Below are 24,530 nucleotides of genomic sequence, written 5' to 3'. Positions count from 1 at the left end.
TTTTTTTTTTTTTTTTTTTTTTTGAGACAGGGTTTCTTTGTGTAGCTTTGGCTGTCTTGGAACTAGCTGTTGTAGACCAGGCTGGCCTCAAACTCACAGAGATCCACCTGTCTCTGCCTCTGGAGTGCTGGGATTAAAGGTGTGCATCACAACTATCTGACTTTTAAAAATAATTTTAATAAGTAAAAATGGGCAGTAGAGAAGGCTCAGTGGATAAGAGCACTTGTTGTTTTTCCAGATGACCCAGGTTCGATTTCCAGCACCTACATGATATAGTTCATAATTGTCTATAACTCCAGTTCCAGGGCATCCAGTGACTTCTTCTGGCTTCTGCTGGCATTGTATGCACATGGTGCACAAATGATATTCATGTAGGCTGAACACCCAGACTCATAAAATAAAAATAAAGGCTAAAAAAATAAAAAAGAGAGAGCCTGAATATGGTGGCACATGCTTTTAATCCCAGCCCTTGGGAGGCCTAGGCAGGAGAATCTCTGTGAGTTCAAATTACTTTTATCCAAGCCAAAATTCTATTTTTAAGGAATTTGGACTTTGCACATGCCAGGACAAAAGGATAGTTAAGTCTTAAAAAGAAGGAACCATTTTAACATTTTGGTTTTAAGCCTAGACCTTAATGCTGAGCCATCTCCTCTGCCTAGTAGGAAGCATTTTGTTAATGCTTTGTATGCATTTTTATTGAGACTTCAAAGCATGTTTATTGTGGTTTTGGAAGAAATTAGGTTATGGGTTCAGTTTGGGAAAAATCTTATTCTTACTTCTATAAAACAGATGATAATGCTCTGATTAAATTTTTTTTCCTGCACAGTATCTTCTTTATGTGTCAAACAGAGGCCTTTATTTCTGTTCCTGTTTCCCCAAATTAATTTTTTTAATGCTGTATGCTCAGATTGTCCCATGCCCTTCCCAGTTTGCTCACTGATGCAGCCAAAACAAGATTCAGCATTTGAGTGTTTGAAAACCTTCATGTGCTTCATCTTGTACCAAGAAGGAAGCTTGAAAACCTTTTCTACTTCCCACAAGCAGGGTGGTGTCATTGCCCTTGTTCTCTTACAGTTTCTGTGACTTCTCCTTTAGAAGATTTTTCACTGCCCTCTGTCCTCAAGGGAGAGCAGTCTAGGTGGTTTCTAGCTCATCATGCACACAGCAAAGACTCCTTCCTCCTTCTAGAATCTCATTCTTCATTGAGCCAGGAAATAATGAACAGGTTTGGCACAGCAATTCAAACTGGCCTTGGCACAAGAATTCTTTCAATTCAAGAGATTGTTTTCTTGGCAGTATCTGCCTTCTGTTGCCCTGAAATCCAGGTTTTTTATATAAATCCACGCTCTGTCCTGCTTCCCTACTACTCTGGAGTGTTAGATTACGAAAGGCCGATGAAATGGCTCTTTAACATTGTAAGCACTGGGTTGTCTTTGTCTTTTCCACCTCACACCTGCCTCATTCTCAACTCCTCTTGTGATATTCAGGTAAGATTTGAGCTAGTCATGGTCTTAATTGAACATGTTGAAGAAATGCCACTCTGAGTCTTATTTTAGTCAAAGGATACTGTGATGTTTACGGGGGAAACCTTCAATTTAGAAATCCTCACTCCTTTCCTCACAGCAATCATGAAGCACTCCTTACGTTAAAACAGTAGAAACAGTTTTGTAGTTGCTGTGTCTAGAGATCTATCAATTATTTCTTGTTGCTGGTTTTCTTCCTTGGTAATACAGGATGCAGGAACATTTGTGGGAAATGGACAGCAGTGAGATTCTGTTCCTTGCATCAACCTAAATTGGGATCCCCTGGAATGAAAGAGAAAATAAAAGTCAAGTGCTCATTTCCTGGGCTTTCACTCTCCTTGTTCAGAATCTCTGGAGTTCAGCTGGATTTGTGTTTTGAATAGCCTAGGTGATAGGAAGGAGGCCAAGCACACTTCAGAAGAGATGGATTAGCTGACATAAACCTGATGCCCTCCTCCTCCAGCCGGAAGTATAGAAAAAAAGCCTCCTCAGCTCATCAAGTGGGTATGATCATTCAGAACTACAGCTGTAGTGTAGCCTCCTCCTAGGTTAGGGAGGGACCGAAAGCTGGCTCTCAAGCTTGTTTTTCTCCAGCTCCTTGTCCCCGAGGGACATGTCTCCATTAGGATGATTCTGACTGTTGTTTGTTTCAGTCAGGCTGGCTGTTACCCTTCAGGCAGATTAGGCAAAGAAAGTCTTTTGGAAAAATTTCAAGACTACCTACCAGGTTTTCATGGAATTATATTCCAGACTGATTTCATTTCCAGGAAGACGTCCTTGATCCCTCAGGTTTGTTTCTGTGCTTGATGTTAGCCAGAGGCTGAGAAATGATGTGGTTTCTCAGAGGCTGAGGTAGACACTTCTCTCGTAGGATATAGGCATCTCTTTCCTTCACTTCTTTATCTCTGGCTAAACATTCACTATCACGAAGTGGGAAGAAAGCTCATTTTATTAATTAGTTTCCTTTCTTGTGGTTCAGGGTTTCTGACTCTGTAAGCAGAGTTTTCAGCTTTATAGGTTAGAGTTTTAGTTTTAGTAGTGGAAGAGAAAGAGATGGGCCCTTGCTGGCAGTGCTCCTAAGGTCTCGTAGGCAAGAAGCTTGTTTCTTCTCCTGCTGGTCAAAATGCCTTGGCTCACAAAACTGTGCTGGAGTAGTGATTTTAGAATTTAAGTTCATCTGAATCTTCATTCTATAAACAACGAAGCCGAGTTAGCTCTGAGCTGGAAGATACTATATAATTCCAGTTATGAGTAGATTTAATAAAAAGTTTACTTGGGACTGGAGTAGTGGCACTTAAGACCACTAGCTGTTCTTTTAGAGGACTGGGGTTCAGTTCCCAGAGCCTACATGGCAGCTCACAACTGTCTGCTAATTCCAGTTTGAGGGGATCCAATATTCTCTTCCAGTTTCCTGGGCATTGGCCCATGTCATGTACACACACACACACAGACACACAAATACAGGCACACACTCATACACATAAAATAAACAGAAAAACCTTTTAAAAAGTTTACTTGGTGTGCTGGATAGTTTTATGTCAGCTTGACACAAACTAAAATCATCTGGAAGGAGAGAACTTCAATTAGGGAAATAGCTCCATTGGATGTAGGGCATTTTGCTAATTAAAGTTTGATGGGCTCAGCCCATTGTGGTGCCATCCCTGGGCTAGTGGCCCAGCAAGCCATGTGGAGTAAGCCAGTAAACAGCACCCCTCCATGGCCTCTACATCAGCTCCTGCCTTTAGGTTCCTGCCCTGTGTGAGTTCCTGCCCTCCCTGCTTTTGATTATAAACTGTTATATGGAACTACAGATGAAATAAGCCCTTTTCTCTTAAAATTGCTTTTGGTCATGGTGTTTCATTACCACAGTAGTAACCCAACAAAACACTTGAACATAAAATATTTTCTTTTACCCTACAACTCCCATCTTTAGTATTATTGTTCATAAAAGTATATTTGAAAAACAGTATATATATGTGTGTGTGTGTATGTATTAATTTTATGAGGAATTAAACCTGTTAATACCTTGTGCTTTGGGACGGAGTTTCATTTTAAATTTTATGTGTTGTGTTTGTGTATGTTTTGTGGATGTGTGCACACAAGTGCATGAACATACGTTTATATACTTGTGGAGGCCAGAGGTCAATATTGGGTGTCCTCCTATATTGCTCACCACTTACTTATTTATGTTTGAAGCAGAGTCTTCCATTAAACTCAGAGCTCACTGATTGGCTGCAGTAGCTGGCCAGTGAGCTTTGGGGATCTGCTTGACTCCATTTCCCCAGCTCTAAGGTATAAGCACATGTCAGCTTGTCTGGCTTTTACATGGGCTCTGGGGATCCAAACTCAGGTCCTCTTAGAGCACGCAGTTTACTGACTAAGCCACAGCCTTAGCCTAGGAATCAGTTTTATTTGAGCAGTAAGTCTGTTTTGTTTTGTTTTTGAGACAGGGTCTTGTGTAGCCCAGACTGGCCTTGGGCCCTTAATCTTCCTGCCGCTGCCTCCCAAGTGCTGTATTACAGGAGTGCCACCATGCTCAGCCAAGCAGTTGGTTTTTTTTTTTTGTTAATAACATTGGGCTAAAATAATAGCATACTCAGATTTTGTTTTGCAAGTATATTCCTTGGAAAATAAAGAAGCATCATATTGCTTATGTGGTAGTCCTTCCGCTGGACTACTTACATTAGAACGATCAATATGAAAGGCAGAGAGCACTAACATCTGGGCATAGACTTACTCAGCCAGATGTGCCTGAAGACCAAAAGAATAAACTAAATTTGTCTGTAGCCTGTAGGACTTTCATTTAAGTCTAAATCAGATTCAGCAGAGTTTCGGTATGGAGATAAGGATTATAGGAAGTGTGTGAGAAGGCAAGAAAATGATTATATTTTTTTCTTTTTAGTTTTATAAAATTGAGAAGGAATTGAACAACAGAAACCAAACTAAACAAAACTAGGACTTGGCTGTTAATAGCTGTGCCTTATGTATCTCTCTTATTATTTTTGACTAAAAGGGGGGCCACAGCTTAGCATTTATTTGGTGCCTGTCCTGAAGAAAATGGATGCTTTCTCTTTTCATTTCTCCAGGATGTTAGGCAAGTTTTTTTTTCTTTTTCTTTTTTTTTCTCCTCCCTGAGAATGGATTGCTCTTAAAACGGACATTTAAAGGTATTTAGTTAAAAAGACATGACACATTATATTATTTCTTGTTTGTTAGGAATGATTACTATCTCAGCATATTATAGGCTTAGTGCTATACTCTTTCTCTTTACTATGATGTAGTCCATGGCTTACTGTAGCTAGCACATATTCAAAATATTGGTTGTAAAAAGAGTACAAAAGGCTTGAAGTGTAGAGATTCCATCTGTGTGCTTTCAGGGTTGAAGTGTGTATTCATCTGTATGACAGTGTTTTCAGTTCGCTCATGTACAAACACACTGTTGAGTAATAATTGCAACCAACTTTATAACAACTTGATCACTATAAAAAGGAACCATGAGCCTATTACCAGCCATATTCCATCACCTCCCAACCCCTCTTGCCGAACCTAAAGCAGCTGCTGATCTCTTCTCTTTCAATTCATTGTCCATATAAATGGACTTATATAATAGATGGTCTTTTGTGTCTGCCCCTTTTCACTTAGACTAGCATAATGTTTTGAAGGTTCATCCATGTTGTCACATACATCAGTAAGTAATTACTTTTTTATTCCCAAGATTTTATTTATTTATTTTCATATGTTTGGGTGTTTTGTTTGCATGCATGTCAGTGCACCATATGCATGTCTGGTGCTTGTGAGGTCAGAAGAGGGCATGAGATTCCCATGGAACTGCAGTTACAAACAGTTGTGAGCCACTATGTGAGTACTGGTACTCGAACCCAGGTCCTTTGGAAGAGCAGCCAGTGCTCTTAACTGCTGAATCATCCAGCCTCGAAAAATCTAAATTTTAGGATTATTTGGATCAAGTACTGCATACTTGTAATCTGAGCATTTAGGAATCCAAAGCAAGAAGAAGGGTCTTGAGTTTAAGGCTAGCCTGGATTACACAGAGCGAATCTGTCTTTTTTTTTTTTTTTTTTTTTTTTTTGTAAAGATTTGTTTAGTATTTTCTTTCCTTTAACTACTCTTCCCCTTTTAATTGTTAAATAATCCTAGGTTGGAGAAATGGCTCAGTAGTTAGGAGCATTGCTTGCTCTTGCAGAGGACCCAGGTTCTAGTCCCAAGAACCATATGGAGGTTTTCAAATGTTTTTAATGCCAGTTCCAGGGTGTCCAACACCCTGCTCCTGGTGCACATATATATGTGCAGGCTAACACTTATACACATAACATTAAATAAGTCCTAAGAGGAAAAAAAAGTTAAATAATCCCCCAAATCCTTACTTAGTTTCAGTTTCAAAGAGTAAGCAGGTCATCTCTGTAAGCCGTGAGGTGGTAGTCTGGAGGGCTGAGAGCATTTGGCAGCTCATCATTTTGCAGAAGAGATCTGAGGACTTTAAAAAATGTTTTCAGAAACTGTGATCTTAGTTGTGCTGTGCTAAGTCCAGTTAAATAGCTTGTCATTGTGACCCAAAATATAAGTCCATTTCAATAGAGTTTTTTTTTTCTTTATTTTTCAAGACAGGGTTTCTCGGTGTAGCCCTGGCTGTTTTGGAACTCGATTTATAGACCAGGCTGACCTTGAACTTACAGAGATCTGCCTGTCTCTGCCACCTGAGTGCTGGGATAAAGGTGTTTATCACCACTGCCTGACTTAAATAGGCTTTTATCATTGATATTTTTTACATGTAAAAAACTTAGGTCATTTCTATGTTCTCTTTAGATTTCTATGTTCTCAGATTATTCACTAAGAAATACCAATGTGTTATTAGAAATAAACGATTCCAAGTCTACCCATTATCTAGAAACTATAGGCATCACATTCGTGAAGGAAATTCTGTTACTGTTTATAGTTTATCTGGATATCCAAGAAGACTTATGTGCATTGTACTAATGATCTCTTTCTGTTATTTTTGAACATGTGGCTTCTTCAGGATCCTTCAAAAAGCAGTACATGCAAAAGGTTAGTATCTCTCTTATGGACTTCCTTACATTCTATATAATGTCTCAAGAGGTTCTTTTTACGTATGTGTGTTTGGAGCTGGAGAGATGGCTCAGCAGTGAATGACACTAGCTTTTTTTCTAGAGAATCTGGGTTTGAGTCCCTACACCTACATGGTGGCTCACAACCATCTCTAACTCCAGCTCTGGGGGTGCGGGGTGGAGGTGGGATCTGATGCCCTCTTCTGGTCTGGTTTATGGGGCATTAGGATGCACATTATAGACAGATATGTAGGCAAAATACCTGTATGCATAAAATTTTAAAAAAGAAAAACCAAAGCAAAGATCTATGCAGATACAAGCAGCAGTAATTTCTTTTGGGGAGGGAGAGTATTAATTGTCTTTTAAAAAGGATGTGAAGTTGGGAGGGACACAAGGTGGAAGCCCAGGGCAGGGCAGTGCTTCTCCACCTTTCTGACGCTGTGACCTTTAGTACAGTTCCTCCTGCTGTGGTGACCCCCAAACATACAATTGTTTTTTTTTTTTGCTACTTCATAACTGTAATTTTGCTACTGTTGTGAATCATAATGTAAATATCTGTGTTTTCTCGTAGTCTTAAGTGAGCCCTGTGAGAGTTATTCAACCCCCAAGGCTGACAGCGTGAGAGCTGCTGACCTTGAGAGTTGAGGGGGTGGTAGTGGATGGGTATCATCAAAATATATCATGAGTGTGTGAAAGTTTCAAAGAGTCAGTGTTGCTTTTAAAAGAATTATTATCCAAAATGCATAAAAAAATCCTGCAAATAAAGTTTTAAAAATATCTCAATAGAATATGCAAAAAGATTTGCATTTAAATACTTTACACAAATACAAGTGTAACTGGAGGTTTCTCTCTCACCTGCCAGTTCCCAAAAAAGACTCAGAGGCTTAATATTAATTACAAACTATTTGGCCTATTAGCTCAGGCTTATTAGTGAGCTCTTACAACTTAAATCAACCCATTTCTATTATTCTATATTTTATGACACTTATGGTTTGTTACCCTATATTTTGCTTCTCTAGTGGCTGCTGGCATCTCCCAGACTGCCTTCTTTCTCCCTGTATCTGTTTGGATTCACAGGCCAAAGCACCTTCTTTATTAACCAGTGGTAGATATACATTCACAGCATACAGAGGGATATCCCATATCATACAAGCAAGTGGATAAAGGTTTAATGTCATATCATTAAAATGATAGGTCTGGCCAGGTGGTGGTGGCACACGCCTTTAATCCCAGCACTCAAAAGGCAGAGGCAGGCAGATCTCTGTGAGAGTTCGAGACCAGCCTGATCTACATTAAGTGAGTTCCAGGACAGCCAGAGCTGTTACACAGAGAAACCCTGTCTTGAAAAACAAACAAAACCAAAACAAAAGAAAATTATAGGTCTATTTCACACCTAATATGTAAACAGATGTTCCTACATATAAGAAGACTTGCTTATTAGGAAGTAAGTTAGTTACCAAGACTCTTATCCTCTTCTGGGAGCATTCACTTTGAGGACATTTTGGCAGTATCTAGTAAATAACTTTTGACCTAACAATTGCATTTCTATGGGACCTGCAATAGAAACATGTCACAAGTCAAAGCGTAGTATGCCTGCCTTGTAGTCCCAGCTGTTAGGACGATTGTTTGACCCAGGAGTTTTGAGACCAATCTTGGCAACATAGTAAGGCTATTGTCCAAGAGAAAAGTACAAGGAAACAGAGACACAAATGTTTATAGCTAGGGCTGGAGAGATGGCTCGGTGGTAAGGAGCATTGTCTGCTCTTGGGGAGGACCCAGGTTTGGTTCCTGCATCCTCATGGCAGCTCCCTGCTAGCTATGTAACTCTAGCTCTAGGGGATCTGACACCTTCTGACCTTAGAGTGCCAGGAACTCATGTGGTGCACATGCATACATTCAGACAAAACACCCATACACATAAACTAAATAAATGGTAAAAAATTAAAAAAAATGTTAGATATGAACTGCTAAAACTTGAGAGGAGAGGCAGGTGGATGTCTGTCAGTTCAAAATCATCCTGGTCTGCTAGTGAGCTCCAGGCTAGTCAAGGTTATATAGTCAGATCCTATCTCAAAAGAAAAGGATGTTTATAGCAACATTTGAATAATGTCTTGCATAGACATTAAACATTGGAAAAACTTTAAATTTTTTTTAGTAATAAAAATAAACTCTAGTATAGTCATATGATAAAACATTACTGAGTAATAAAAATTAACATCACAATTTTTTGCAATAACCTGGATAAGACTCCAGAAAAAAAATAAACCTGTCTCTGGCACAAAATTATTGCTGGTGCTCTGTCTCTGAGCACAGTGGAAATACAGTTCTTGTTTGTCTTCACGCTTCAGCGCTAGCAGAAGTGGTGTGAGACTTGGTGGCAACCATTCTCTCTTGTTCTGCAGTCTTCTCTTCTGTGTTTTCTTGGGGGGGGGTCCTATGTTTGGACTCTAGTCTTCCGTGGTTGCTCTTCAGGAAGCATCTGTGACTTCAAAGTTCCCATGTTCCATAGTTCTGCTGTGCATGCTGTCATGACTTGAAGCAAAACTGCCTGCCTGCCTGTCAGTCTCATCTGTTGGTAGTAACTTACCTCTGTAGTCTTGTGTGCACCAGGCTGGATCTGTCTAGGCAAGGGGAATAATTCTTGTTAACAATCTCAGCTGGCTTTGTTGGTTTGGAACTTTTTCATACCAAGACTGGATATGTCTTAGATGGGCAACCAAGTCATTTGGGTCACAAAAGCCTCACAGCTTAAGCTGGGCAGAGTAATAAGCTCGTTTAAAGAACTGTTTTAAGGAGGCTGGAGAGATGGCTCAGCAGTTAAGAGTGTTTGCTGCTCTTTTAGAGGGCCTAGGTTTAGTACCCTGTACTCAGATGGCAGCTCACAACCATCTTTAACTCCAGTTCCAGAGATCTGACACCTTCTTCTGGCCTTCTTGGGCACTAGGCATGCAAGTGTATGGAGATTTACATACAGACCAAACACCCATGCACATAATACACACACACACACACACACACACAGAATTGTTTTAAGGAGAGTAGTGTCTGCTCTGAAACTCCCAAGGGAAGTCACCTGCAGTACTTCTCATGGCATTGCCACTTGTTAACTTCTTTTAGAACAACCCATGCACTCATTTTATTTCCTCATTCGTGTCCAAAATTGAAACTAGACATTAAGGGCTTAGAGAGGTGGCTCAGTAATTAAGAGCAATTGCTGCTCTTGCAGAAGTCCTGGGTTTGTTCCCCAGCAGCCACACGGTGGCTCACAACTATCCACAACTCTACTTCCAGGGAGATCTGATGCCCTCTTCTGACCTGTGAGGGTACCATGAACCCACATGGTGCAGCTACAGTCATTCAGGCATAACACCCATAGATATAATGTATTTAAAATAAAACAAATAAAACTAGACATTGAAAGTATGGGCACATGACTCCCATTACCAGCTTCTTACTTGGGGTGCAAAGATTTGTTACTTCTAAACTTATAATAAAGTAGGTAATAATAATATTATTATATTAGGGTCTGACTCCTAGCACCATACACATAAAAATTAATTATTGCAGTATAATAATTTGTAAAAAAAAGTCACAAAGACAAATTCTAATATCTATAACCCTGTAACCCAGAAATAATCAGTATGTCTCATAGAAATGCTTAGAAAGAAACACACACACACACACAGCTTTTTTGGAATGCCAGAATGATTGTGAACTGTTTTGTTTTAATATTGTGTGTCTCTGCATGCATGTGTGTGGACAGAAGACCTCATTGTCCTGGAGCTCACTAGTTCGGCTACACTGGGCGCCCCAGGGATCTGCCCATCTTTATCTCCCCAGCACTGAAATTTCAAGCATAGCTACTGTTCCCTGGAGTTTTACTTGTGTTTTAGGGAATTGCACTCAAGTCCTTAACTTACTATCTCCTAGTCCTCAATATCTTGATTTTCCTGCCTTAGCATTCAAATGCTGGGATTGTGTGTGTGGTGTCTGTGTATCTGTTTTGTTCTTTTTTGTTCTGTTTGTTTTACTGTATCTTGATACGTAACTGGGGTTGGGCTGGCATTTACAGTGTAGCCCAGGCTAGCCTGTAATTTACAGCAATTCTCCTGCCTCAGCTTCCAGAGTGCTGGGTTTGCAGGCATGTACTACTATGTCCAGCTTGTATATCTGTTTTGATAGCATACTATGTGATGGAGGAGGGTTATCTGTCTTTGTGTTACTCTCATTGGTTAATAAAGAAACTGCCTTGGCTTTTTGATAGGGCAGGATTTAGATAGATGGAGTAGACAGAACAGAATGCTGGGAGAAAGAAAGCATAGTTGGTCAGACGCCATAGCTCTCCTCTCCGAGATGGACGCAGGTTAAGAATCTTCCCGGTAAGCCACCACTTTGTGGTGCCATACACATTAATAGAAATGGGTTAATCAAGATGTGAGGGTTAGCCAATAAGAGGCTGGAACTAATGGGCCAAGCAGTGTTTAAAAGAATACAGTTTCCGTGTAATTATTTTGAGTAAAGCTAGCCGGTCAGGAACTGAGGGGTGGGAAGTGGCCCTTTTTTGTCAACGGGTGTCACTGATCTTGAACTCTCAGAGATTTTCTTGCTTCTCCCTCCTAGGTGCTGGGGTTAAAATCATACACGCCCTTATCCTGAAAGTTACTTCTTTTTTGTTTTTTACATCCTTTTTAAAAGAAGGACTTTAGGCCCTGCATGATGGCTCAACAAGTAGAGACACCTGCCAAATCTGGTAACTCAAGTTCCCACGTTTCCTTCTGAGCTCCACCTGCACATCATGCCATGCCTGAGCACATAAGTGCACAGATACAAATAAGTGTAGAGTTGGGTTTTGTTTTTTTCCTTTCAGATACACTATAGTAAAAGTTTAATTAACTTCATTGCTTTTTCTTCCTGCTTCTAGTTGCTGGGCATATTGGATTCTCCCCGTGGTGGGCGCCATTCTTGTAGGGTTCCTGTATCGTCACTTCACCACCGACAACAAATCCTCCTGAGGCGACCATGTTGGGGTGTGGGAGCACGTGCTCCTGGAGTGAGAAGTAGACGCTTACTGTGGAGGCTGCAGTGATGCTTCCTCCTTAAATCCTGCCAGTTGTTTTCCTCCCCACTTGGAGCCAAGATGGTTGAGCAGATATCTATCCTCCTCAGTCTAGGACCAAGGTCCTTCACCAGCCAGAGCCTGATGCCCAAAGCACCTACTCACATTGTGTCCTTGCTAGGGTTTCTTCTCACTGGCTTCCACTTGTTTCTTTCATTTCAAGAGTTTATGCCTATAATTAGAGTTCTGATGTTGTAGTGACATGGCCTTTGGGGACAATATATGATTTCTCTTACTTTGACTTTGCATTAGATATATTTAAGGGAACAGCACTCTAATTTTGAATCTTTTCCCAATTTTTTTGAAGTAAATTTATTTTTTAATTCTGATTTAATTTTTGTCTTTATCATAAGGAGTTTAATTTGTGAAGTTAAGATATATCTCTCTTATTTAAAACATAGCTCCCAAATGATCTTATTTATGATTACTAAAAGTAAGGGACCAAAAGATATTTCATTGGATAAAAGCAATTGCCACAAAGCCTGATGACCTGAGTTTGATTTTTCTGGACCCACATGGGTAGAAGGAGAGAAGCAGTTACCAAAAGCTGTCCTCTGGCCCCCCCACACATGCTGTAGCCCTAGTGTACACACACACACACACACACACCTGTTTATGCACACAGGTGCACACATTCGGACAGAGCACACACAGGCACAAGTGTGCACTAAACAAATGTAATTGTTAAAAAGTATACAAAAAAATAAAAATTAAAGAAAAAGGACTATGTGGTTTTCTCCCTCCCAGTTAGTGTAGCCGATGGCTCCTCTTGTCCCTAAGTCTGGCCCCTTTCTTCCCGAGAATACTTTATAAAACTCTGCATCCCTTTGGTTTCTCAGGTGTAGAAGAGCCAAAGAAGGGATCGGCGAGTTAAGATGAATTCAGAATAATCTCTTAAAAGAGAACAAAGCACCACTTACAGGACAGCAGTTAAGACACCAGTTTCCAGCCATCTTCTCCCTGGCTGGCTTTGCTAGCGAAAGATGAGTCTTCCCATGGCACTTCACTAAAGCCTGGGATGCTTGCCCCTGGGGCTTCATGGAAGGCTCTCGTTGCCTTTTTATTTACTTATTAACAAATTTTTGATTCTGTTTTATCAAAGTAAGAGGCTTAAGTTTGTTCTTTTCTCAGTAAAATAACTTCCATGTAAATGTCATTGTTGGGGCATGCCACTTGAGATCCGGAGACCTTGCCAAGAGACTTTTGTCTTCATCTGTGTTTACCTCCATGGCTCCAACTTGCTGATTTTGTTCTGCTTTTCTTCTGAGGATTATAGTGATAAATCTGGACGCTTTTTCCCCTCCCTTGGATATGTATTTCATTGGAAAGTAGTTAATCATTTAAAATTACTGTTTTTCATTGGTTCAGGCATTTTCCTGGCATTTTTTACTTTATTTGTGTCCCTGTGGTGATACCTGAGTTTCCCAGCTATTTTTTTTTTTTACCCATTATCGGTGATTGTCCTCCACATTCTTTGTTCATTACCAGTCTGCTTCCGGGCCTTTGTCATATCTAGCAGGAAGCCATTGAATTCTAAAAGGACCAGAGATGCTTCCTCCCTTCCAGCTTGTCATGGGGCTTGACAGTACAGGAAACTGCACATTAAACCAGTCTGCCCATGCAAACTATTTAAGAAAAAGTTCAGGCCAGGATTTCTATCCTGAGATTCAGCGGTTGAATGAATTCAGAATTCATCAAAATAACATTAGCCTTTTCTTTGCGTACTTGGATATGATACGTTAGAGTAATTTCTAGATGACTTATGTATCAGGGATACAGACTTAATTAAACTTCTGTCTTTAATAATGTCTGTAGTATACGAGAGTGAAACGCTAGTTTCTCTGTAACGAAAGTGGCATGACTGAGTATACCTCCGCCTAACGGCAAGGAAGGGTGTATGCAGTGAGGCTTGGGGGCCCCTTGCCATGAGAGCCAAGCTACGTGGGATATGTCGGGTAGATGGAAAGAATAAGGGCCCATTGAGGTATAGGAAGGGAGCATTCAAGCTAACCTAAGCCTGAAGATAACTTGGATCAGTTGTGAATGTTTCTTGGCATCTCTTCACATCCAGTGAAAAATATCTGATTATAGAAAATGTTAAGGACTGTTTTTGGCTGGTCAGTGGTGGCGAACACCTTTAATCCCAGCACTTGGGAGGCAGAGGCAGGCAAATCTCTGAGTTCAAGTCCAGTCTGGTCTACAGAGTGAGTTCCAGGACAGCCAGAACTATATATAGACCCCATCTCAACACCGTCCACAAAAAAGAGCTGTATTTTTTTTTTTTAAGTAAAATTGATGTTTTGGTATTTCTATGGTAAGCATCAATACAAAAACCGTGTTTTTTTATTTCACGTCTGTGATTCCCCTGCTTTTATTTGAGCTGTTTTACTGAGAGCCCAAAGGAAAAGATTTTTATACTTTCGTCTTTGCCATTTATGAAATCCATATAATACCCAGGGCTTTTTTTGAACTACTGATAATGTGATGTCATTTTATATTACATATATAAAAAATGCTGCTTCTTTTTTGGCCAGGCATAGGGGCATGTGACTTTATTCCCAGCACTCAAGAGACAGGCAGACAGTTCTTGAGTTCTAGGTCTGCCTGGTCTACATAGCAAGCTCCAGTCCAGTCAAAGCTACATAGTGAGACTCTGTCTCAAAACAAAACCATGAAACCACTTTCATGTCTGTTTGCTGTAATTCTGTTGCCTACATAAACAGGTCTTACGTGAGAGTTTGTTGAGGCTTTTCCTCAACAAAGCAATACAGTATGTGCACCAAATGCGTTAAAAAAGAAAAACAAACCCTGAACTTGTCAAAGAAGCCTTAACATTTGTGGGCCATGCAGACTATCATTGAGAGCAAGGGGAACTAGTCCCTGTTGGCTGACAGCACCCCGACCTGTGGGGTGGTTTGTTGTTAATTCTTGAAGTGGCCAACTGCCCCCACACACCATGCGAGTTAACAGCTGGTGAGCACAAAAGAGGGGATTCGTGCTACCAAGACCCAGGGTGTTAATGCAAATTCTGTAAACGTTCCTACCTGGCCCTGGGAGCTGGCTTTCCTTTCCGAGTGACTGCACGTCTGTAAAGAAAGCAGTGGGACAAAGTTTATGATCTGTGTTTGCAAACTTCTTGTGTGATTACTTAAGCAGAGACAAGTCTGTCCAAAACTGTCCTTTGAGTGGCTAGGCTCTTTGAGCAGCTGCCACTGTTGCTTATGATGCTGGGTTGTGCTCACTTAGCTGCTGAGGAGCAGTGATAAGGGCTTTGATGAGCTGCATGTGTCGTCACACATAGCGTTCATCCTTCATCCCAGGTGATGCCCATCAGGCTGGAGTCCACCTGAGGTGACTGAAGCACAGAGCATGAATGTTCTTTGCCTCCTACCCCAAGGGAAATGGATTCAGACACGTCATGTGTCAACAAGAAACTGAAGTTTTGAGGCTGTGCGATTCAGTTGCCAAATATCCCAAAAGTAACAGAGAGCTCCGTCACATTTGGCCAACTTTGGAATTGGTGGGGGTGACCTAGGAGGGGGGCTCTGAAGAAGCAGAGATGTGTCTGTCAGCCACCTGCCTTATGCCCAGTATCTTACTCATGAATTTCAGTGGCCACCCGTTGCCCATGCCTACATCGCCTACACTGGCAGTTTGGGCAGAACGTCATTTCAGTTACTTAGCTCACTTTTTACTGCACTCTCAGCTGCAGGTGACTAATGGTAACATTCCTTCTGTGTATGCAATGATGGAGTTTGTTTACCTATTTGATTGCAGCTTATTTTGAACAAAGATCTTTGTCTCTTTCTACTGGAATGTGCACACAGTGAATGTTTGTTAGAACTACACAATAAAGACACTGTTTTCATTTTCTCGTCCTGACTACAGTTGTTTTTTTTTTTTTTTTTATCAATTTTTTTTTTTCCTTTTTTCTGAGACAGGGTTTCTCTATAGCTTTGGAGCCTGTCCTGGAACTAGCTCTAGTAGACCAGGCTGGCCTCGAACTCATAAAGATCCTCCTGCCTCTGCCTCCCAAGTGCTGGGATTAAAGGCGGGCGCCACCACCGCCCGGCTTTTAAAGGCATGTTGGTGCTGTACTTCTCAAGTACACAATGTAACATTTGGGGTGCACCAAGTTGTTCTGATCTCTGCCAACATTTGTTTAAACCGAGTTAGGTAGTGCTGTGGCTCTTGAGGGCTCTGTGTTGGAGGTGGACCTCTCATTAGATAGTTTCAAGATACAGCTACCCAGGTCCTGCCATGGGAAGGGATGTGAAGTAGGAACCAGAAAACAATTTGGAGTTACATTTCTACTGGTAAAGAAAAGCCAACATGAGGTAATGTTTTATTATCTGCAATGCTGGGCCTCAAATGATTGTTTTTCTTGGAACTAGCTAAACTGTTGGGGAAATTTAAACACAGAGGTTGAGGCTCTAGTGATTGTGTGAAGCAAGGGAAATAACCCATTTTAATAATTACCTCTATCACACACTGATAGCCTTCTAGCATGACTGACAGCAGGTCAGAGCACATCACTCATTAGGACCTGGTGATTCCACTACCGCAGGAATTGAGGATTAGTGACAGGAAGGGATAGCCCCATCCTTAATGCCAACATTTGAACTGATGTTTAATCTCTGATACTAATAAGAATTCATTATCGGGTACTCTTCCTGCTATTTGGTAGTTGTGTGACAAATCTTGCTTGATGCATCATAATCTGAGACTGATTCCATTTACAAAAAAGGTAAGAAAGCCCTACATAATTTACTTCAGTCTGGAAATAGTGTACATCTGACAGCATTTAGCTAGGTAGTTGTCTCTTCTGTGTACTCAAAGCTTACACTCATTTTAGTCACTTAGACGTTTTCTTCCTTTTTTTTTTTTTTTAGTTTTTCGAGACAGGGTTTCTCTGTGTAGCCCTGGCTGTCTTGGAACTTGCTCTGAAGTTACCCTTACCCAGAGATCCGCCTGCCTTTGCCTCTCAAGTGCTAGGATTAAAGTCATGAGCCACCACTGCCTGCCTGTGGGTCGGTTGGTTTGTTTTACTTACGTGCATTTTGAAAACGTAATCTTGAGGCTGGAGAGATGGCTCAGCAGTTAATAGTACTGGCTGCTCTTCCAAAGAGCCTAGGTTCAAGTCCCAAGTACAGACAACTTACAGTCCAACATTCTTCCCCTCTACAGTCGGTGTCCGTATGTGATGCAGACAATATGCAGGCAAAACGCCCATACACATAAAAGAATTTGAAACCAGACAAACAACTCAGTTCTTTTATAAAGCACTAAGAAGAGACTACTTTGTTTTTCTAATGAATTATGAATGCAGTTGTAATTATCATTTGTGTGACACCTGCTGTGTTGTTACCAAGTGACTGATGGCTCCAGATGGCTCATCTTTATTCTTGTTTGTTTTTTTGAGATAGGCCTCTCTCTGTAACTTTGGAGTCTGTCACGGAACTCGCTCTGTAGACCAGGCTGGCCTCGAACTCACAGAGGTCCACCTGCCTCTGCCTCCCGAGTGCTGGGATTAAAGGCGTGCGCCACCACACCTGTATTCTTTATTCTTACTGTAGTTCCCGAGTGAAATGGAATGTCCAGGTTATTCAGTCAGAAAGTCACGGGGGAGCAGAATTTGAATCTGGCTAGCTGGGTTTTTTTTTTTGTTTGCTTGTTTGTTTTGTTTTTGCTTTTTAAGACAAGGCCTAATCATGTAGCCCAGGATGGCCTCTGAATTCAACATCCTTCTTCAGCCTCCCTAGTGTTGGGATCATAGAGTGATGCAATCACCTGTTGCTGTAGCGATAATAGGCTTGAAATAACTTAATTTTCTTGCAAAACAGTTTTTTTTTTCTTCTGGTTCTGGGGATCCAGCTAGGACTTTCATACACGCCAGCAAGCACTTCACCACTAAGTGGCATCTGCAGCCCCTGTGTTTTATTATTTAAGAATCTTGCTGTACTCCTAACCTGGCCTAGAACTCCAGCTCTCCCACCTCACACATTTGCAAGCTTATGGTTAAGAAGTGTTCATATAGACTGGTATCAAGGAAATACTCTGGCTATCCAGATGAGTGCCTGTAGCCTCAACTTGGGAGGTTGGGGCAGGAAGATCTTGAATTTGAGGCCAGCCTAGGCTTTATAGTAGAAATCCTACCAAAACAAAGCAAATACCCCAAGTTGATGTCCAAGGATATGTGTTCTGTACTTAGAATAGGCTTAAGGTAAATGCTGCAGAAAAATTGCTGCCTGCAAGAGGAGAGAGGAGCCATTTGGGCCTGCTGTGTAAATGTGCAAACCCATCCTTATTTAAAATGAGAAAGGAAGCAGTCGCAAAAGCACATTGTTTTCAAGGTGGAGCTAAATACTACAAGAAACCCTAACAGGGTTGAAAAGCTTTCCTGTGGCTCAAGAATTGGGAGACAGCAAGGTGGAGCACACCTACATAGAAAGTTCTAGGCCAACCAGGGCTACACAGTAAGACCCTGCCTAAAGAAAAAGAGGGGTGTGTAAAGTTCTCCATAGCATCAGAACTATTAAAATGCATTTATTATATTATCTACATATGTAATGGGGATTTATTAGAATGGCTCACAAGCTGTGGTCCAGCTCGTCCAACAATGGTTGTCTAACAACAAAAAGTCCAAGAATTCAGTGGTTGTTCAGCTCTCAAGTCTGAATGTTTCAGCTGGTCTTCGGTATATGCTGGAATCCCAAAGTAGACTCTAATGCCAATAAAGGAATGAACTTGCCAGAGAAAGGAAGCAGGCAGGAAGGCAGACAGTTCCTTCTTCCATGTCCTTTATACAGGCTGCCAGCAGAAGGTGTGGCCCAGATTGAAGGTGGATCTTCCCACCTCAAAAGATTCAGATATAGGGTGGGTCTTCCCACTTCAAATGATTTAATTCGGAGAAATCCCTCACAGGTGTGCCTAACTGGTTGGGTTTTAGTTAATCCCAGATGTAGTCAAATTGACAACCAAGAATAGCCATCACAGGTCTGACCATTGTCAACTTGACACACACAATACCTCCTTATGGGGTAACCTGGGTGTGGTGGCAAACCCCTTTAATCCCAGCATTTAGGAGGTGGAGGTTGGAGGATCAGAGTTGAAGATCATCCTCAGCTGTATAATAAATTAGAGATCACCTGGTTTGTATGAGACCTCATTTCAAAAAAGCAAAAATCAGGCTGGGTAGTGGTGGTGCACACCTTTAATCTCAGCACTCAGAAAGCAGAGGCAGAGGGATCACTGAATTCGAGGCCAGCCTGGTCTACAGAGAGTTCCAGGACAACCAGAGCTGCACAGAAAAATCCTGTAACAAAAAAAAAAAAAAAAAAAAAAAAAAAAAAAAAAAAAAAAAAAAAAAAAGCAAAAATCAAGGCTGGAGAGATGACTCAGTGTTTAAGAGCACTCACTGCCTTTTGTTCAAGAGGACCCACCTTAAATTCTCAGCACCAACATGGCAGCTCAAAACTACAACCAGTCTTAGGGTTCCACCACCCTCTGAGGGCATCAGGCACACACGTGGTGCACACACATGCTTGCAGACAAAACACCCGTGCACATATCATAGTAAATATTTTTAAAAATGGCAGGTGAGATGGCTCGGTGGGCAGAAGTTCACGCTACACAAGCCTAACAGTCCATCCTCGATACCCGTGTAAAGGTGGGAGGAGAGCACGGGAATTTGTCCCAGCCCCCACACCTGTGTGTGCGCACGCTCACCTATACAGAGTCATAATAAAATAAAAACAGAACTGGGGAGGTGCCAGCCTGATACCGTAGCTACAGTCCTAGCTACTTGCAGGAGGGTTCGTGGTGGGTTGGTGTGTAGCTCTCCATGTGGGGGCTTGAAGAACCAGTCTGCTCTAGCGCGAGACCGACATTATTTAACCTTTAGAAATATGTTCATGTGTTGCTTTGGCTCAAAATAAAATTTTCAAGCTGGGCATGCTAGCTGCTTTTATGTCAACTTGACACAGCTGAAGTCATCTAGAGAGCCCCAGTTGAGAAAACGCTTCCAGCAGATCAGGCTACAGGCAAGCCTGCAGGGCATTTTCTTAAATAGTGTTTGAGGTGGGAGGGCCCAGCCCATTGTGGGTGGCGCTACCCCTGGGATGGTGGTCTTGGATTCCATCGAGACCAGGCTGATCGAGCCTTAAGGAGCCAGACGGTAAACTGCACTCCTCCATGGCCTCTCCATCAGCGTCTGCCTCCAGATTCCTGCCCTGTTTGAGCTCCTTCCCTGACGTCCTTTGATGGTGAACTGTAATGTGGAAGCATAAGCCGGATAAACTCTTCCTCCTCGTTACTCCGGTCATGGTGTATTTTCACAGCTGTAGGGACCCCGACTGCTGCACACCTGTAATCCTAGCCCTGGGGAAGTGGAGAGAGGCATCCTGGGGTACTTAGTGAGTTTGAGGCTAGCCTGGGCTACGTGAGATATGATCTCAAAATCACACGCACTCACATTTTTTTTAAGTGAAAATAAGACAAAAGATTGTCAAGTTCAATTTGTCATGTTTCTGTCTTAGTATAAAGCACATTGGCCAAAATAATATTTTGTCCTGGAGTAAGGCCTACCCCTGAACTGACAATTAGCTGTGATTATTCTGTTAAAAATGAGATCACGCTTACACAGTGCTGAGACACTTAATATACATTGCCTCGTTCTCTAACAATCCTCCAAAGTACTTCTACCATCCTTCGTTTATAGAAAGAGAAACTGAGAATTAAAGGTCACGTGACTTACATTCACAGGGTGAATTGAGTCAGAATCTGCACCCGGGCTGTCTTGCCCTGGCGCCCTTGCTGTACCATCCATATATGAGACTGTCAAGTTTGTATCAAGGGTATCGTATGCATCTTATAGTTATTAACTGACCATATGCGGCAGCTGCCGCTAACCCCTGCTCAGAGGACTTGCACTGTGACCTGTCTTTTTAGTGACTCGATGCGTAAAAATCATTTTTTCAAATCAATTGTCTTCAAGTCAATTCAGTGTAGTTTATCAGGAAACTGCAAGCAGGGTGTAGTGGTAGTTCTGTAGATCAGTTCTATGCTCACTTGGGACGCAGAGGCAGGAGGATCTTGGTACCTCCACCCGGCGCTTCTCCTTAAGAGACTTCTCTGGTGAGCCAATATCACCCACCTACGCCTGACCCCTGCCTCCTGAGGGTCTTTGTCAATAGTTCTGGCTCCGGGTTAGGCTACTTGGAGCACTGTATTGGGCCTGATGGGCCAGTGGATCCACGTGGGCACTGAAGTGGGAGATAAGCAGTCCGTTTCCCACGTGGGCCTGGCTGAGTCATGCCTCGGTTTCACAGTCCAACCCAAGTCCCAATCTCCGTGAAACCCCAAATGACTCCTCCAGTCCAGGCAGACTGAATTCTCCATTATTAACCTGCCACTGTCCTGTGCTTTTCGTTGTTTGGTCCTTGGATAGTGTGGTTTATTTTCCCGTCTACACTGGAGTTTCACCGAGGGCAGAGGTTGGCCAGAGCATCTCTTTTGAGATCCTTCACTATAGCCAGGCAGGTGCCTTGTCAGTGGATACACAATGTGTTGTGTTGTTGCTTGGGGCCAGTTACAACAAAATGGAAGCAGAGAATGTGCCCTCTGCTGGCAGGGTGGGGAAGAGCACGCCTGACCTTGTGGAGATTCCGAATGACATCTGCAGAACTGTGAAGAGGATCCCGAATGTTGTTAAGAGGTAGCCTCGACTACACTGGGGTGTTTTATTTTATGCGTGTGAGTGTTTTTATGCACACATATACCTGTGTGCCTTGTATGTGCCCAGTGTGCGTGGAGTCAGAGGAGAGCATTGAATCCCCTGGTACTGGACAGTTTGACCTGCCATATGGGTCCTCTGCAAGAGGAATCAATGTTCTTCACCGCTGAACCATCGCTCCAGAAAAATCCCATTTTCTTCACAAAAGCGTGGAGGCCGAATGGAGCTATGAGCAAAAGGGACACTCCCCGGTGACATAAGAAGGAAGAATGCAAGACTGAGGTCACTCTTGGGAAAAAGCTGAATCCTAACACAAATGCAAATTCAAACATAGGGGCTATCAAACGGCAGGTGTTATAACAGCTAGTACAAGGAAGGCCATCACACAGCATTTATATGTGTGTGTATACACTCATATGTATATATATATACAATACATGTATATGTATACACAGATATGATGCATACATACTTATGTATATGTGTATTTACACATATGTATATTTATGGTTTTGACATTAAAATGTATTTATTATTCATTTTTATACACAGGTGTTTGCCTGCATGTATGTTTGTGCAGCACAATGCATGCCTGGTGCCTGAGGAGGTCGGAAGAGGGAGTTGGGTCCCTAGGACTGGAGCTCCAGACAGTGTGAGCTGTCATGTGGTCCTCTGGAAAAGCAGGCAGTGCTCTTAACCACTGAGTCGTCTCTCCAGGTCCGCAGTGTGCTCATTTAAATAAAGCGTGTTATGGATATGCTTTCTTATAATGGTAATGTTACATAACAGAGGCCTCCATGTGCTGATAGTTCCTTATAAATGTGCTAAATTAAGATATTAAAAACATTTGTGCCTGCCCTGAGACGACTCAGTCAGTAATGAGTTTGCTGTCTCCCCAGCCCCTTAGGTGTCACCAAAAGGTGACATTATTGGTACATATGCACTGTGGTGGTTGTTCTTGGTGTCAACTTGACTACATCTGGAATTAACTAAAACCCAAGCAGCTGGAGGGATTTTTTTTCTGAATTAAATCATTTTAAATTGGAAGACCCACCTTAAATCTAATTCTTTTGAGGTGGGAAAATCCACCTTTAATCTGGGTCACACCTTCTACTGGCAGCCTGTTTAAGGACATGGAAGAAGGAAGCTTGCTTTCCTCTCTGCCTGCTTGCTTTCTCTGGCTAGCAAGTTCGTTCCTTCAGTGGCATTAGAGCCTACTTCTTCAGGGTCCCTGCATACACTGAAGACCAGCTGAGACATCCGGCCCTGTGGACTGAACAACTACTGGATTCTCGGACTTTCCATTGGTAGACAGCCACTGTTGGACTAGCTGAACTACAGCCTGTGAGCCATTCTAATAAATCCCCTCTATATATGTTATATGTATATATTCATTATGTCAGTTCTGTTCTTCCAGAGATCCCTCACTAACACATACACTTATCACACTTATCTGTATAAAATGTTACATATGTATATAGCACAGTAACTACCATTAAAAGCTATCTGCTATTATATCATCATTCACAGATGTGCAAATTTTGTTATTTAACACAAAAATATCACTATTGTATTGCCATTAGTTTAATTGCTATTTACTCAGGAGGGAGTCTTTGTCATTCACATCTTCAGTGACAGATTCTTCCAGTTGGTGTCTGCTCAGTGTATTATTTATTTATTTATTTATTCTTGGGTTTTTTTTTTTTTTTTTTGGAACAGGTTTCCTGGCTTCCTGGAACTCACTCTGTAGACCAGGCTGACCTCAAACACAGAGAACTTCCTGCCTCTGCCTCCTGAGTTTTGGGATTAGAGATACGCACTGCCACCTCTGGCTTCATTCAGTGTTTTAGTAAGATTATGACTCCACATTGAAAAAGATATATATTCCCTGTTACCTCATGAAAAGAAATATTAATGGTGCTAGAAAGATGGCTCAGCAGTCAAAAATACTTGTTCTTGCAGAGGACCTGAATTCAGTTCCTAGTGTACCAGCATGGCAGCACACACCCATAGTAACTCCAGTTCCCAGGGATCTGACGCCCTCTTCTGACCTCTAAGGAGACTGCATGTACAGACATACATGCAGGCAAACACCTATACACAATCTTTTAAAGAATAAATATAAATACAGACATATATGACTCCTACCCATAAGCTTTAAAAAGAAAATTCTGGACTTTTTAACATGAGGGAACGTTCTAGATCATACTGAAGTCAATGAAAAGAACCCGGAATCTTTTGGGGAGCCCATGATCACGATGGTGTACCTTGTAGCATTTAAATGGCACGCCTTTTATGTGCTGCGGGTCAGCATGTGACTTGAAAGAGGAAGAATTTGTCCTGAGTGTAGACTGAGACATTATGTCCTGTGTTTAGCATAACTGGTACCAGACACTATTCCAATAACTTTCAGAAAATATCTTCATGACTCAGTGCCCAAACAGGCAGCTCGGAGACAGGATCATTAGCATTCAGAGGAGGGAGGGCAAGGGCTGCTGTGTTGACTTTGTCATGGTCAATTTGTTTCTTCCTCACAGTTACCCCTAACCTTGAATCTCCAGCAGTGTGCTCAGCCACAAATCTCTGTTTATGACCCTCGTTACCATTTAGCAATAGGAAGCGTGTTGATAAATACAAAGAAGGCGTTTTCAGTTTCGTGACATGGCCTTTCATACAGAGTAGACACCTCAGTGTCTACTCCCGTCCAAGTGGGGAGTCAAAGACAGCTGGAATAAGCCCACCCACCTGGTCTGGTGGCTTGCCCATGCGGCCCAGTTTTTTCTCTTGGTGTGTGGAGGGCCATCTGGGAGCTGTTTCTTCTCCAAAAAGAGAGCCCCAAGAAAGAACTGATGTGAACATCTTGCTAGCTTGAGAAATCTACAAACGTTGAGCGCAGCCAAGTGGCCTCCTGTAACTCACCCCAAAGCCTGCCCTATAGCAAACCTTCCCCGTCTGGGGAGGGCACACATCTTCCTATTGTTGGGGTTATTTGTTTGCGGTTTCTGTTGCTTACAGCTGGAAGCATCCTCACTGATAAACTATGCCGAAGAGAAATGACTCACGGGAAAATAATGCTC

General features: G+C 41.9%; 1 protein-coding gene across 2 annotated transcripts in view; it reads left to right on the top strand.

The window, feature by feature from the left end:
* Cyb5b (cytochrome b5 type B) overlaps positions 1 to 22,907 on the top strand; it is a 45,401-nt gene extending 22,494 nt beyond the window's left edge. The window contains exons 4-5 of one of the 2 annotated variants that reach the window (XM_050143882.1): positions 6,556 to 6,584; positions 22,006 to 22,907. In XM_050143882.1, the coding sequence (XP_049999839.1) occupies positions 6,556 to 6,584; positions 22,006 to 22,150 (174 nt within the window). In that variant the 3' untranslated portion in view covers positions 22,151 to 22,907. Of the gene's footprint in view, positions 1 to 6,555; positions 6,585 to 11,525; positions 15,603 to 22,005 lie in introns of those variants that run through there. The other variant, XM_050143883.1, reaches the window with a different exon arrangement.
* Positions 22,908 to 24,530: the final 1,623 nt, after the last annotated feature.

The sequence above is a fragment of the Alexandromys fortis genome, unplaced genomic scaffold (genome assembly GCF_014885135.2).
Source record: "Alexandromys fortis isolate MF-2015 unplaced genomic scaffold, M_Fortis_MF-2015_v1.1 scaffold_1, whole genome shotgun sequence".
NCBI lineage: Eukaryota > Metazoa > Chordata > Mammalia > Rodentia > Cricetidae > Alexandromys > Alexandromys fortis.
The sequence above is the reverse complement of the archived record's forward strand: the minus strand, read 5'-3'. Positions and strand labels throughout refer to the sequence as shown.